This window comes from Pelodiscus sinensis, chromosome 16 (assembly GCF_052426305.1).
Source record: "Pelodiscus sinensis isolate ZL-2025 chromosome 16, ASM5242630v1, whole genome shotgun sequence".
Taxonomy (NCBI): Eukaryota; Metazoa; Chordata; order Testudines; family Trionychidae; genus Pelodiscus; species Pelodiscus sinensis.
This window is the reverse complement of record NC_143067.1, coordinates 1,369,216-1,383,903: the sequence shown is the minus strand read 5'-3', so window position 1 is coordinate 1,383,903 and position 14,688 is coordinate 1,369,216. Positions and strand designations below refer to the sequence as shown.

Genomic DNA, 14,688 nt, shown 5'->3' with positions numbered 1-14,688 from the left:
TTAGACTGGTTCCTTCATGAATCCAGCCCCAGACTGCCCTTCCCCCAACACTCACTTCCTAGCTCCCCTGCTGCCCTCAACCGGTCAGACCGGTTGGGTCGTAGGCAGCCCACCTGCTGGGCAGTGCTCCGGACACCGGCCAGTAGGGGTCACCCACAGCCCCCAGCCTGCCAGCGGCCCTGCCCATTTCGGTCCAGCCAGCCTCCTCCTCTGGGCCGAGTCCCCTGCGGGGCGGGAAGTGCTGGGGGGGTTCTGGGGCCTCCCCACGAGGCTCGTCCGGCCAGTCGCATGGGGTCGCTCTTCTGAGCAGTCCAGCTTTCACCGCTGGGAGCAGGGCCCATGCCCCACACTGCCTAGACCTGCCGGCACCGCTCCCTCGCCCGGGCCACCTAGTCTGTCCTCCCTAGCCACTCCCGGGACCCAGGGATTCGCATCCTTCCACCTAGTGTCTCTGGTGCCTGCTAGAGCAACAGCCTCATCCCAGGCCCGGCACTCAAGTCGCCCGTCTTCCTAGACTCCTAGCACCTGGGCAGCAGCACTTCTAACCTCTGCCAGTATTTAGCTCTCTGCCTGCCTGGGATGGCACTGAACGGGACTGCTCCTCTTCACCTCCTGCCTGTTTAACCCCTAGCCTCTGGCCTTTCCTCCGGGGTGGATCTCCGACAGGGAGTCTGGGGTCTCTGTGGGTCTGTCTACACCACCCCCCTAGCTCGAACTAGGCTGGTTAATGTAGGCAACCGGAGTTGCAAATGAAGCCCAGGATTTGAATTTCCCGGGCTTCATTTGCATGTTCCACGAGGAGTAGCGGTAGTTCGGAATGGGAAGCCTAGTCCAAACGCCCTAGTCCGGCCGCGTGTAGCCGCGGGCGCGGCGTCCAAACTAGCGGACGTTTAAAAATGGTGGCGCTTGGCAACATGCAAATGAAGCCCGGGAAATTCAAATCCCGGGCTTCATTTGCAACTCCGGTTGCCTACATTAACCAGCCTAGTTCGAACTGGGGGCTAGTGTAGACAGACCCTGTCTGGGCGCTGTGCTCCCCCCTCCGCCCCTGCCAGCCTCGCCCAGCGCCTGGCTTCAAACCCCTCCCCCACGCTGGACACGTGGCATGCCGGGAATCGGCCCCTTGTGGGCCAGGTGGAGCCCGTCCCTCCTGGAGAGGTTCCCCAGTAACCCTGAACCCCCCTCGTCAGCCCCACGGCTCTGCCTGCCCCTGCCCCTGCCTTGTCGCTCTCCCGCAGCCCGGACGGGGCCTCCAGGACCTGCCTTCGTCCAAGGGGCTCCCGCAGCCGCATTGCCAGGGCAGGCTGGGGGACGGGGGGGGGCTCAGTGAGGAGGCACCTGCGGGCTCTTTTCGCCCCTCCCCCCAAAAGGTTGTTGGGTACAGCCAGATCCAGGACCTGTGCTGGGTGAGGACTGGGGGGCCGGGTCCCTCGCTGGGCGCCCCCCCCCCGGCGCCGGGTCCCTCACTGGGCGCCCGCCCCCCCCCGGCGCCGGGTCCCTCACTGGGCGCCCGCCCCCCCCCCCGGCGCTGGGTCCCTCACTGGGCGCCCCCCGGCGCCGGGTCCCTCGCTGAGCGCCCCCCCCCCGGCGCCGGGTCCCTCACTGGGCGCCCCCCCCTGGCGCCGGGTCCCTCGCTGGGCGCCCGCCCCCCCCCCGGCGCCGGGTCCCTCGCTGGGCGCCCTCCCCCCGGCGCCGGGTCCCTCGCTGGGCGCCCCCCCCCCCTGGCGCCAGGTCCCTCACTGGGCGCCCCCCCCGGCGCCGGGTCCCTCACTGGGCGCCCCCCCCTGGCGCCGGGTCCCTCGCTGGGCGCCCGCCCCCCCCCCCGGCACCGGGTCCCTCGCTGGGCGCCCCCCCCTGGCGCCGGGTCCCTCGCTGGGCGCCCGCCCCCCCCCCGGCACCGGGTCCCTCGCTGGGCGCCCCCCCCTGGCGCCGGGTCCCTCGCTGGGCGCCCGCCCCCCCCCCGGCGCCGGGTCCCTCGCTGGGCGCCCGCCCCCCCCCCGGCGCCGGGTCCCTCGCTGAGCACCCTCCCCCTGGCGCCGGGTCCCTCGCTGGGCGCCCCCCCCGGCGCCGGGTCCCTCGCTGGGCGACCCCCCCTGGCGCCGGGTCCCTCGCTGAGCGCCCCCCCCCGGCGCCGGGTCCCTCGCTGGGCGCCCCCCCCGGCGCCGGGTCCCTCGCTGAGCGCCCCCCCCTGGCGCCGGGTCCCTCGCTGGGCGCCCCCCCCTGGCGCCGGGTCCCTCGCTGGGCGCCCCCCCCTGGCGCCGGGTCCCTCGCTGAGCGCCCCCCCCTGGCGCCGGGTCCCTCGCTGGGCGCCCCCCCCGGCGCCGGGTCCCTCACTGGGCGCCCGCCCCCCCCCTGGCGCTGGGTCCCTCACTGGGCGCCCCCCCCCCGGCGCCGGGTCCCTCGCTGGGCGCCCCCCCCTGGCGCCGGGTCCCTCGCTGAGCGCCCCCCCCTGGCGCCGGGTCCCTCGCTGGGCGCCCCCCCCCGGCGCCGGGTCCCTCGCTGGGCGCCCTCCCCCTGGCGCCAGGTCCCTCGCTGGGCGCCCCCCCCGGCGCCGGGTCCCTCGCTGGGCGCCCTCCCCCCGGCGCCGGGTCCCTCGCTGAGCGCCCCCCCCGGCGCCGGGTCCCTCGCTGGGCGCCCGCCCCCTGGCGCCGGGTCCCTCGCTGGGCGCCCCCCCCCGGCGCCGGGTCCCTCGCTGAGCGCCCTCCCCCTGGCGCCGGGTCCCTCGCTGGGCGCCCCCCCCCGGCGCCGGGTCCCTCGCTGAGCGCCCCCCCCGGTGCCGGGTCCCTCGCTGGGCGCCCCCCCCTGGCGCCGGGTCCCTCGCTGAGCGCCCCCCCCCCGGCGCCGGGTCCCTCGCTGGGCGCCCCCCCCTGGCGCCGGGTCCCTCGCTGAGCGCCCCCCCCGGTGCCGGGTCCCTCGCTGGGCGCCCCCCCCCCGGCGCCGGGTCCCTCGCTGAGCGCCCCCCCCTGGCGCCGGGTCCCTCGCTGAGCGCCCGTCTGCTGGCAGGAGGTGATGCAGCTGGAGAAGCAGCTGGGGGGGCAGCTGATCGGCAACCCCCGTGTCCTGCACTTCAAGGACAGTTACCACAACCTGCGCCTCTCCATCCACGACATGCCCAGCTCGCTGTGGAAGAGCAAACTCCTCGCCAGCTACCAGGTAGGGGAGCCTGGGCCTGCCGGCCTGACTCCCCCCCCAGGGCTCCAGGCCCAGCTCTGCCCCCGCACAGGGGCTGAGGCGGGCAGGAGGTCCAGGCTGAGCAGGCCCCAAGCCCCGGGCGGGGGGAGGCGCCCTGGTCTGCCCTGGCCACTGCCCCAGGCCCTGCTGCTGGCTGGGCGGCAGTGACCCCGGCTCCCCCGCAGGAGATCCCCTTCTACCACCTGTGGAGCGGGCTGCAGCCCTACCTGCACTGCACCTTCACGCTGGAGCGCCTCAGCCCCGCCACCTGCCAGCTGGCCTGCAAGATCTGGGTGTGGCAGGTGGAGGGCGACGGGCAGAGCTTCCACCTCAACTTCAACATCGCCAAGGTGAGCAGGCGGGCGCGGGGGCAGGGACTGCGGCGGGGGCGAGGCCTGCGAGGGGGCGGGCGTGGGGGCGGGGTCTGCAAGGGGGTGGGCGCGGGGGCGGGGCCTGCAAGGGGCGGGCGTGGGGGTGGGGTCTGCGAGGGGGTGGGCGCGGGGGCGGGGCCTGCGGGGGTGCCGGGCGGGCGGGGCGGGGCCTGTGGGGCAGGTGCCCGGCAAGGGAGGGGGCCCCGTGGCCCTGCATTGTGCTGCTGCCGCACACTCGGTGCACGGATTGGAGCAGGCAGCAGCTGCCCGGGGGCCAGGCTGCAGCTTGGCAGGGTGCCCCGCCCTGCCGAACGCCCCCAGGAGCTGACAGCTGGGGGAGAGCCCTGGGGGTGCTGCCTCCCCTCCCCTGCTGGGGCACGGCTCGGGGCTCTTCTCACCCCGCTCCCTGCCGGACTCCTAGGACACGAGCTTCTCCGACTGGCTGGTGCCCGACAGCGAGGTCGGCTCCCCGGCCCTGGTGGGGCCCAGTGCCTTCAAGATCCCCTTCCTCATCCGCCAGAAAATCGTCAGCAGCCTGGACACGCCCTGCGCCCACGGGGCCGACTGGAGAACACTGGCCCAGAAACTCCACCTGGACAGGTACGGGGCAGGGAGTGATCCTGGGGGCAGGGAGCGACCCCAGGGGAAGAAAGGGGGGCAGGGGGTGATCCTGGGGGCAGGGGGGTAAGGAGCGACCCTGGGGACAGGGAGTGGCCCCAGCCATGGTCTCTTTCAGGACTGTCACAGGCCCAGGGCAGCGTGCCGGGAGCGGGGGGGCCTGGTGGCCTTGCCCTGTTCTGCGCCCCCTGAAGCTGGCGGGGCTCCCGGAAGGGGGTGGTGGCCCAGCAGGGGGAGGTGCAGGCAGCAACCCCCCCTCTGGGAACGGGGCCCCACCCAGGCCTGCAGACCCACCTCCTGGGAGAGCAGAGGGGCCCCGGCCCTGGCAAGCCCCGGGCTGACGCCCCCTCCCCTCTCCCCACAGCCATGTCAGCTTCTATGCCTCGAAGGCCAGCCCCACGGCCATGATCCTGAACCTGTGGGAGGCACGCCACTTCCCCAGCGGGAACCTCCTGCAGCTGGCGGCCGCCGTGGCCGAGGTGGGCAAGCAGGACAGCGCCCTCTTCGCCGTCTCGGAGGCCGAGTGCTGAGGGGCCGGGCCACCCCGGCGAGCGTGGGCAGCAGAGGGCAGGGCTGGGCCGGCGGGGCAGGGGGCATAGGCCCCGTGGCAGCCCCAGAGCGGCAGCTCCGTCCCCACGGCCCCCTGCTGGGCTCCTGCCCCGGCTGCCCCGCTCGTGTCTCTGGCGCCCGCCGCCCGCACAGGGGCAGGACCTGGCTGCCCCCCACTGCAGCTCCCACCTCTGGGCGGGCCCAGGCTCCCCAGTGCTGGCACGGACAGTGAGTGTGGGGGCTGGGCCCCCTGCTGCCCCCGGCCTGGCGAGGGGCTGCCTGAGCCCAGAGCCAGGTGGCCCCCGGGGGCGTCTTGGAGCCAAAGAGGCGGCCGTGGCGGGGGCCCTGGGGCGGGGCCGTGTGGCTGCAGCCCCGCCCGCGCTGTGTGCGCAGGGGCGTTGTGCGTTGTGTGTGCTGTAACCGTGTGGGGCCGGCCGGGCCAGGCCCTGTCCCATGTTGTGTAAAGACCGGTTTTTAACTCTGTATTCAAGTGCATTCGCGTATTTACACTTGGCCTTATGTACATAGCAGGCACCGCGGGGCAGGGGGCTAGCGGGCACCGTGTAAATAAATTGGATCTATATTGCTAGCTGGGCTCCGGGCTCGCGCCGTGCACATGCCAGGCGCGGCCCCAAGGCGGGGTGTTCCCACCCACCGGGGGGGACACGGCCCGAGGAAGGGCAGCGCTGGCTGCAGACGGGAGACGGTACCAGGGCCGCCAGCTGCTCCCCAGACATGACAGGCCACGGCCACGGCCACGATCAGCGCTGGCAGCGGCCCCCACGACAGGCCACGGCTGGGATCAGCGCTGGCGGCGGGCCACACGACAGGCCACGGCCGGGATCAGCGCTGGCGGCGGCCCCCACGACAGGCCACGGCCGGGATCAGCGCTGGCGGCGGGCCACACGACAGGCCACGGCCGGGATCAGCGCTGGCGGCGGCCCACACGACAAGCCACGGCCGGGCTCAGCGCTGGCGGCGGGCCACACGACAAGCCACGGCCGGGCTCAGCGCTGGCGGCGGCCCACACGACAGGCCACGGCCGCGATGAGTGCAGCGCCCTTGCCAGAGCCGTCCTCCGACTGCAGGAAGGTGACGTGGCAGCGCGGGGCCAGGCACTTCACCGTGGCCTGCACCTGCTGCGCAAAGCTGCAGAGAGGGGGGCAGAGTGAGGCCGAGTGTCCTGCCCCCCTCCGAGCCCTGCTCCTCACCCCTCTTGCCGCCAGCCAGGCCTTGCCCCTCACCCTCCTTGCCACCAGCCCTGCCCTGAGCCCCGTCCCCCACCTCGCTTGCCCCCAGCTGGCCCTTGCCCCTCTCTCTGCCTGCTGGGCCCCGTGACCAGGCCTTGCGGTTCTCAGCGCTGGTGCACTTGCTGCAGCTCGCCCAGCCTGGGCCATTCCCTGTGCAGGGACAGGCAGCTGCTCTGCACCCGTCTCCGGGCACAGCCCTGGGGTGCTGCCCCGTGTGCCGGCAGGGCCCATCCCCCCACTCACTGGGGGTGCAGCTTGTAGAGCGTCCCGTCCACGCCCACCGTCACCGCCAGCTGCTCCAGGCCCCGGTTCTCCCGGATCTTCTCCACCACGGCGGCCACGCCCGCCCCGCACAGCTGGGCCGCCCGCCGGGCCACCACCTGGCACACCTCCCGCACCAGCAGGCTGTCCTCGCAGGTGACGTGCAGCCCCAGCGCCTCCAGGATGGCGCACACCTGCCGCAGGGCCAGGCCGTCGCTGTGGGCACCAGGGCACGGTCAGTGCGGCCCCGCCCTGCGCCCCACAGCTCCCCCCCTGCCTCCCCTCACGCCCCCCCCGCTTCCCCCCGCTCCTCCTCCACACCTCTCCCCATGCCCCCCCCGCCTCCCCTCACGCCCCCCTCAACACCTCCCCCATACCCCCCGCCTCCCCCCACGCCCCCCTCAACACCTCCCCCCAAACCCCCCCCCGCCTCCCCCCACGCCCCCCCGCCTCCCCCCACGCCTCCCCTCCACACCTCCCCCCCGCCTCCCCTCCACACTGCCTGCACTCACCTCTCGATGGACGACAGGAACTTGGTCTGGAAGATGTCGGGGGTCTGGAGCTTGGGGGAGGGGCGGCCCCGGAACAGGAGGCCCTCGGCCGTGAGCTTCAGCAGGACGCGCCGGACGATCTCACCCAGATACATGCCGCTGATGAGCTTCTCGAACCTGCCCCGGCAGCAGAGACCCACCGGCCTCAGCACAGCCACAGGGCGCCGCCAGCCCGCCCCCCCGCAAGCCCTGCCCACCCCCATCCGGCCCTGCCCGGCCTGGCTCCTGATCCCCCATCCAGCCTGGCCCCTGCCCCCCCCCCCCCATCCGGACACGGCCAGCCCTGCCTGGCCTGGCTCCTGCCTGCCCAATGCCATCCAGCCCTGCCTGCCCCCTGCCCCCCCAGCCCATCCAGCCCCTGCCGGCCCTGCATTGCTCCTGCTTCGTCCTGCTCCCCCAGTGCCCACCTCTGCTTGCCGGGGTTCAGCGAGGCCGCGTCCACCTGTGCGTCGAAGGGGGTGAAGAAGGCGTCCAGGCAGCCGTTGTCGCCGAACGCCCCCCACTCCATGTTGATGCACATCCGCCCCTCCTCCTCCCCCGCCAGGGCAACCACGTTCCGCAGCTCCTCCATGTAGCAGGCGTTGGTGCCGGTGCCTGAGGGGGGACGGGGCGTCAGCACGGCCCCCCCCCGCCAGCCTGGCAGGGCCCAGCAGCGCAGCCCCCCGAGTGGGGCAAGGCCAAGGGCCAGCACTGGGGGGGGTCCCAACAGGGCCAGGGGCTCAGGGGCACCGGCCCAGGCTCCCACCCCAAACCCTTTGCGCCTACCCCGGGAGGTGAAGGCGGCCTTGGCGCAGCCTGCTCTCGACTTCCTGCAGACAGCCCTGCGAGATGGGTCCCCCCCCCCCCACAGCAAGCCCTCCGGCCCTAGTTATGGGGCCCCTGTTCCGCGGGCCCCCCCAGCTTCCCCACCCCTGCAGCCCCAGTCTGCTTCCGACGCGCGCCTAGGGCCCAGCTGCACACGCTCCTGCTCCCGCCCGGGGTCCTCTGCCCGGTGCCCCGTCCCGAGCCCCCCGTTTGAACCTCTGAGCGACACACCCCGACCCTTTCCTCAGCGTTTGTCCCCCAAATCCGTTGGGCCTGGGTCTAGTAGCCCCTTCCGCTGGGCTGGGGGAGGGGCTTTCCATGTGGGCGCCGCCCACTCCCAGTGCAGGGGGGGGTCGCCCCTTACCCACGATGAGCCCGACCTCACAGCTGGGGTCGTCGTAGCCGCACGACATCATGGTTCCCACGGTGTCGTTCACTATGGCAACCACATCCAGCTCAAAGTGCTGGGAAGAATGAGACCCGTTACTAGGCAACGCTGTTCCCCGTCACCGCGGCAACGGTGCCCTGGCACGCTGCCCCTCCCGGCCCCTCCCGCTGCTGCCTCCAGGAGGGAGATGCCTGCACCCGCAGCTGCCCGGGGTGAGCACGGCCAGGGCGCCCTGTGGCCAGGGCCTGCTCCTCCTGGCTGCTGCTCCCGGCACGAGGCTCTTCCTGGCCAGACCTCCTCCTGGCGTGATGCCCCCCCCACCGGCACGAGGCCCCCCCCGGCATGACATCCCTCCCAAGCACGAGGCCCTGCCTGGCAAGCCCCCCGCCATCACATGCCCCCCCCCGGCACGCCACCGTGGCACACGCCCCCCCCCCGGCACACCACGGTGGCACACACCCCCCCTGGCACACCACGGTGGCACACGCCCCCCCCCCCCCGGCACACCACGGTGGCACACGTCCCCCCCCGGCACACCACGCCCCTTGCCCAGGCCCCGCCGTACTTGTTTGCGCGCCACGGCCTCCCGGAGCAGCTTCACCACGTCCTGCCCCTCGCAGCCCGAGGCCTTGAAGCCCTTGGTCCAGCTCAGCAGGATGCCCTGGGGGGTCAGAGTCCAGTGTCAACCGGCTGCCCCGTGCCCCCTGCCCTGCCGCCCGGGGAGGGGCTCACCTGGTCCAGGCCGGTCTGCTGGCAGGGGAAGGAGAAGGTGAACCCCAGGGGCAGCGTCCGCCCCACCAGGCCCTGCTTGGCCTGGAAGTCCGCGATGCACTCGACAATGTGGTCAAAGAGCTGCAGAGATTGAGCGGGGGAGGGGAGTCAGCGAGGGCTGCCCCTGCCGGGGGCCCTGCCCCCCACCTGGGGGCCCAGGGCTCAGCCCCAAGCCAGGCCCAGCCCAAGGGGCAGCTTTTCCAGCCCCCGCGCTGCCCCTCGGCCCCCAGAACCCACGTGCCCGCAGTACCTGGCTGCCTGGGCCCTGGGCCACCTGCGTGGGGATGGAGTACACCTCGCTGACGATCCGCACGCCCCCCTGCTCCCTGCCGCCCACCTGCACCAGCAGCACCCGGAAGTTGGTGCCGCCCAGGTCCAGAGCCAAGAAGTCGCCTCTCTCTGCAAAGGGCACCGGGGAGGGGGCAGGTCAGAGCCGGGCTCCGGACTGGGCCGTGGCACCAGCTCCCCACGCCAGGCAGCCAGCCCAGTGCTCCAGGGCCCCCCCTTCACACCCAGCCCTGTCTGCCCCCTCTAGGGCCCCCCCTCACACCCAGCCCTATCTGCCCCCTCTAGGGCCCCCCCTCACACCCAGCCCATCCCTCTAGGGCCCCCCATCACACCCAGCCCTGTCTGCCCCCTCTAGGGCCCCCGTCACACCCATCCCATCCCTCTAGGGCCCCCCTCACACCCAGCCCTTCCCTCTAGGGCCCCCCCTTCACACTCAGCCCTGTCTGCCCCCTCTAGGGCCCCCCCCACACCCATCCCATCCCTCTAGGGGCCCCCTTCACACCCAGCCCTGTCTGCCCCCTCTAGGGCCCCCCTTCACACCCAGCCCTTCCCTCTAGGGGCCCCCTTTCACACCCAGCCCTGTCTGCCCCCTCTAGGGCCCCCCCTCACACCCAGCCCATCCCTCTAGGGCCCCCCTCACACCCAGCCCATCCCTCTAGGGCCCCCCCTTCACACCCAGCCCTGTCTGCCCCCTCTAGGGCCCCCCCCACACCCAGCCCATCCCTCTAGGGCCCCCCCGTCACACCCAGCCCTGTCTGCCCCCTCTAGAGCCCCCCCTCACACCCAGCCCATCCCTCTAGGGCCCCCCTTCACACCCAGCCGTCTGCCCCCTCTAGGGCCCCCCCTCACACCCAGCCCATCCCTCTAGGGCCCCCCCCCTCACCTGAGCCGTCGGGCGTGGCCCGGACGTAGGTTGGCAGCATGCGGACCGAGGGCCTCGCCTGCGTCTCCTTCAGCCCCAGCTCCATCTCCCGCCTCAGCAGACCCTGCACCGTCCCCAGGGCCTCGGGCGGGAGCCGCAGCGGGGCCAGGATTTCGTCCACCCGCCGGCGCTGGGCTCGCAGCCTCGATGCCACGGCAGCCACCATGGCGATCCCGCTGCCACGGCCGTCCCTCGAGGGCACCCAGGAGACCTCGCACTCGGGGGCCAGCTGGCGCAGCCACTGCTCCAGCATCCGGAGGAACCTGGCAAGCGGCAGGAGGGGCTGGCAGGGCCGGTGACCGAGAGGGGGTGTGGGGGCTGCCAGCGGGGCGGGGGGGGGGGCTCTCAGTGTCCCGGGGGGTACTGGTGTCACGGGGGCAGCACAGACCTGGCGCCCTGGTGCCCGGCGACCCAGCTTGGAGGCACGGCCGGGTGTGGCCGGGGGAGGCCAATGGGCTGTGGGGAGGGGCCCAGGTGACCCCACTTACCTGGCCAACAGACACAGGCCAGGCAGGGCTGCTGGGGGAAGAAGGGGGCTGCAGGCGAGACTCAGAAGTGCTGGGCTGGGGGGGGCAGGCCAACAGGCCCGAGGGGTCTCAATAACCCCCTCCCCCCCGCCGGAGACACTGGCTGGGAGCACAGGGCTGCTCTGTTCCCCCTGGGGCTGGGGCCCAGAACAAGGGGACTCCCCAAGGGGGCCCAGGGCAGAGCCAGTTGGCCTAGGGGCTCAGGGAGGTGCGGTCACAGGAGGAGGGGCTGAGCCCTTGGGAGCGTGTGGTCCCCCGAGAAGGGGCGTGGCACTGGAGGCCCCCCCCGAGAAGGGGCGTGGCACTGGAGGCCCCCCCCGAGAAGGGGCGTGGCACTGGAGGCCCCCCCCGAGAAGGGGCGTGGCACTGGAGGGCCCCCCCGAGAAGGGGCGTGGCACTGGAGGGGGCTCCCCCCAGGTGTGTGCCTGCTCCCCACGGGGCTGCCCTGGCCACAGCAGCCGAAGGGCTGGGGGAGGGGCGCGGCACCATGCCCAGCGTCATGGGGCACCTGGAGGTGGCTAAGGGAGCCTGGCCAGGGACAAGGCCTAGCGCCGAGGGGAGAGCTGGGCCCCCAGCCAGCTGGAGCGTGGCCCCCGGGGGGTGCTGAGCCAAAGCTCCCTCCTGTTGCCTTGGGGCCAACAGTGCCAGCCCCACCCCAGTCCCCACAGCCCCCTGGAGGGGCAGCTGGCACACAGGGAGCAGGCCCCACGGTCCCTGGCACCGTCCCGGGCACCCTTACTTGGCACTGCCCCAGAACACGTCTCCATCCACGGCCACGCTGGTCTTCAGCCTGGGCAGCTCCCGGCTCCGGCGCATGTGGCTGAGGATGGCGGCCAGGCCGGCGGCACAGAGCGCGGCGGCGCGGGAGCAGACAGCACTGCACACCTGCTGCACAATGACGCAGTCCTGGTCACTCGCCTCCAGCCCCAGCTCCTGCAGCACCCGCTGCGCCACGGCCAGTCCCACCTGCTCGCTGCGAAGGAGGCACAGAAACAGCCCATCAGCAGCGCGGGCCTGGCACCCCGGCAGCAGCGACCCCCCAGCAGCAGCGACCCCCCGGCAGCAGACACACCCCGGCAGCAGCGACCCCCCAGCAGCAGCGACCCCCCGGCAGCAGACACACCCCGGCAGCAGCGACCCCCCGGCAGCAGCGACCCCCCGACAGCAGCAGCACAGGCCTGGCACCCCGGCAGCAGCGACCCCCCGGCAGCAGCGACCCCCCGGCAGCAGTGAACCCCCGGCAGCAGCACAGGCCTGGCACCCCGACAGCAGCGACTCCCCAGCAACAGCAACCCCCCAGCAACAGCGACCCCCCCAGCAACAGCAACCCCCCCAGCAACAGCGACCCCCCGGCAGCAGCGCAGGCCTGGCACCCCGACAGCAGCGACCCCCCGGCAGCAGCGACCCCCCAGCAGCAGCACAGGCCTGGCACCCCGGCAGCAGCGACCCCCCGGCAGCAGCGACCCCCCGGCAGCAGCACAGGCCTGGCACCCCGACAGCAGCGACCCCCCGGCAGCAGCGACCCCCCGGCAGCAGCGACCCCCCGGCAGCAGTGAACCCCCAGCAGCAGCACAGGCCTGGCACCCCGACAGCACCGACTCCCCGGCAACAGCGACCCCCCCAGCAACAGCGACCCCCCCAGCAACAGCGACCCCCCGGCAGCAGCGCAGGCCTGGCACCCCGACAGCAGCGACCCCCCGGCAGCAGCGACCCCCCAGCAGCAGCGCAGGCCTGGCACCCCGACAGCAGCGACCCCCCCGGCAGCAGCGACCCCCCGGCAGCAGCGCAGGCCTGGCACCCCGGCAGCAGCGACCCCCTGGCAGCAGCGACCCCCCAGCAGCAGCGAACCCCTGGCAGCAGCGCAGGCCTGGCACCCCGACAGCAGCGACCCCCCGGCAGCAGCGACCCCCCGGCAGCAGCGCAGGCCTGGCACCCCGACAGCAGCGACCCCCCGGCAGCAGCGACCCCCCCGGCAGCAGCGCAGGCCTGGCACCCCGGCAGCAGCGACCCCCTGCAGCAGCAGCAGCAGCGAACCCCTGGCAGCAGCGCAGGCCTGGCACCCCGACAGCAGCGACCCCCCGGCAGCAGCGACCCCCCGGCAGCAGCGCAGGCCTGGCACCCCGACAGCAGCGACCCCCCGGCAGCAGCGACCCCCCGGCAGCAGCGCAGGCCTGGCACCCCGGCAGCAGCGACCCCCCTGACAGCAGCGACCCCCCGGCAGCAGCGCAGGCCTGGCACCCCGGCAGCAGCGACCCCCCGGCAGCAGCGACCCCCCGGCAGCAGCGACCCCCCGGCAGCAGCGACCCCCCGGCAGCAGCGAACCCCTGGCAGCAGCGACCCCCCTGGCAGCAGCGACCCCCTGGCAGCAGCACAGGCCTGGCACCCCGGCAGCAGCGACCCCCCTGGCAGCAGCGACCCCCCAGCAGCAGCGACCCCCCGGCAGCAGCGCAGGCCTGGCACCCCGGCAGCAGCGACCCCCCTGGCAGCAGCGACCCCCCCAGCAGCAGCGAACCCCTGGCAGCAGCGACCCCCCTGGCAGCAGCACAGGCCTGGCACCCCGGCAGCAGCGACCCCCCTGGCAGCAGCGACCCCCCCAGCAGCAGCGACCCCCCGGCAGCAGCGCAGGCCTGGCACCCCGGCAGCAGCGACCCCCCCCAGCAGCAGCGAACCCCCCTGGCAGCAGCGACCCCCCAGCAGCAGCGAACCCCTGGCAGCAGCGACCCCCTGGCAGCAGCACAGGCCTGGCACCCCGGCAGCAGCGACCCCCCTGGCAGCAGCGACCCCCCAGCAGCAGCGACCCCCCGGCAGCAGCGCAGGCCTGGCACCCCGGCAGCAGAGACCCCCCTGGCAGCAGCGACCCCCCCCGCAGCAGCGACCCCCCGGCAGCAGCGCAGGCCTGGCACCCCGGCAGCAGCGACCCCCCGGCAGCAGCGACCCCCCCAGCAGAAGCGCAGGCCTGGCACCCCGGCAGCAGCGACCCCCCGGCAGCAGTGACCCCCCGGCAGCAGCACAGGCCTGGCACCCCGGCAGCAGCGACCCCCTGGCAGCAGCGACCCCCCTGGCAGCAGCGACCCCCCTGGCAGCAGCGCAGGCCTGGCACCCCGGCAGCAGCGACCCCCCGGCAGCAGCGACCCCCCCCCCCGGCAGCAGCGACCCCCCGGCAGCAGCGACCCCCCCCCCCCCCCGGCAGCAGCGCAGGCCTGGCACCCCCGCGTATGGGGAGGGCACAGAGGACCCTTCCATCCTTATCCAGGACTGGCACCCTTGTAGTGCACAGAGGGGGTGCAGGGAGGGCACGGGGCCCAGCCCTGCCATTGAGGCCCACGGCTGGGGGCACTTGCTTTCCACTGCAAAGGGGGCTCATGCCTCACTCGGCCCCAAGGGCCATGAGGTTGTGGGGCACAGCGGCTGCTGGCTGCCAGGGTCTGGGCGCGGGGCAGGCACACCTGGCATCGGGGGTGCTGGTGAACCCCGCCAGGACTCCCCGGCTGCTGCAGGGGCTGGGACGGGCCCCACTTACTCGGTGATCTCCTGAACGTGCTGGGTGGGGATTGAGCCGGGCGTCAGGAGACAAGGGGTCGTGCGCCCGCGGAAGAGCCCGCCCTGAGAGGCCAGATCCACCACAGCGAGCCGGACGATCTCGCCCAGGTACAGGCTACTGATCATCTTCTCAAACCTGAGTGGGGAACGGGGTGAGCAGAGCGCTGAGCGGGCAGGGCCACGGGGCCACGGCTCCCCTGGCACAGCCACGCACAGCCCAGCCTGGCGGGGCCCTAGGACCGGAGAGCCCTGGACACGGGGGGGCCCTAGGACCGGAGAGCCCTGGGCACGGGGGGGCCTAGGACCCGAGAGCCCTGGGCAGGGGGGGCCCTAGGACCGGAGAGCCCTGGGCACGGGGGGCCCTAGGACCGGAGAGCCCTGGGCAGGGGGGTCCCTAGGACCGGAGAGCCCTGGGCACGGGGGTCCCTAGGACCGGAGAGCCCTGGGCAGGGGGGGCCCTAGGACCGGAGAGCCCTGGGCACGGGGGGGCCCTAGGACCGGAGAGCCCTGGGCAGGGGGGCCCTAGGACCGGAGAGCCCTGGGCACGGGGGGGCCCTAGGACCGGAGAGCCCTGGGCACGGGGGGGGCCCTAGGACTGGAGAGCCCTGGGCAGGGGGGGCCCTAGGACCGGAGAGCCCTGGGCACGGGGGGGCCCTAGGACCGGAGAGCCCTGGGCA

The 14,688-nt window shown here is 74.0% G+C and overlaps 2 protein-coding genes across 4 annotated transcripts in view; one reads left to right on the top strand and one right to left on the bottom strand.

Annotated features, from left to right (window-relative positions):
• The window catches only part of UNC5A (unc-5 netrin receptor A), a 49,812-nt gene extending 44,514 nt beyond the window's left edge, over positions 1-5,298 (top strand). For both annotated transcript variants that reach the window (XM_075900718.2, XM_075900717.2), the window contains 4 exons: positions 3,004-3,153; positions 3,357-3,521; positions 3,964-4,142; positions 4,525-5,298. In XM_075900718.2, the coding sequence (XP_075756833.1) occupies positions 3,004-3,153; positions 3,357-3,521; positions 3,964-4,142; positions 4,525-4,690 (660 nt within the window). In that variant the 3' untranslated portion in view covers positions 4,691-5,298. The remainder of the gene's footprint in view (positions 1-3,003; positions 3,154-3,356; positions 3,522-3,963; positions 4,143-4,524) is intronic.
• The window catches only part of HK3 (hexokinase 3), a 27,646-nt gene continuing 18,134 nt past the window's right edge, over positions 5,177-14,688 (bottom strand). For both annotated transcript variants that reach the window (XM_089769430.1, XM_089769429.1), the window contains exons 9-19: positions 13,992-14,147; positions 11,211-11,444; positions 9,906-10,207; positions 8,985-9,133; positions 8,696-8,815; positions 8,529-8,624; positions 7,940-8,039; positions 7,179-7,365; positions 6,733-6,888; positions 6,203-6,436; positions 5,177-5,858 (exon numbers count right to left, since the gene is read on the bottom strand). In XM_089769430.1, the coding sequence (XP_089625556.1) occupies positions 5,717-5,858; positions 6,203-6,436; positions 6,733-6,888; positions 7,179-7,365; positions 7,940-8,039; positions 8,529-8,624; positions 8,696-8,815; positions 8,985-9,133; positions 9,906-10,207; positions 11,211-11,444; positions 13,992-14,147 (1,876 nt within the window). In that variant the 3' untranslated portion in view covers positions 5,177-5,716. The remainder of the gene's footprint in view (positions 5,859-6,202; positions 6,437-6,732; positions 6,889-7,178; positions 7,366-7,939; positions 8,040-8,528; positions 8,625-8,695; positions 8,816-8,984; positions 9,134-9,905; positions 10,208-11,210; positions 11,445-13,991; positions 14,148-14,688) is intronic.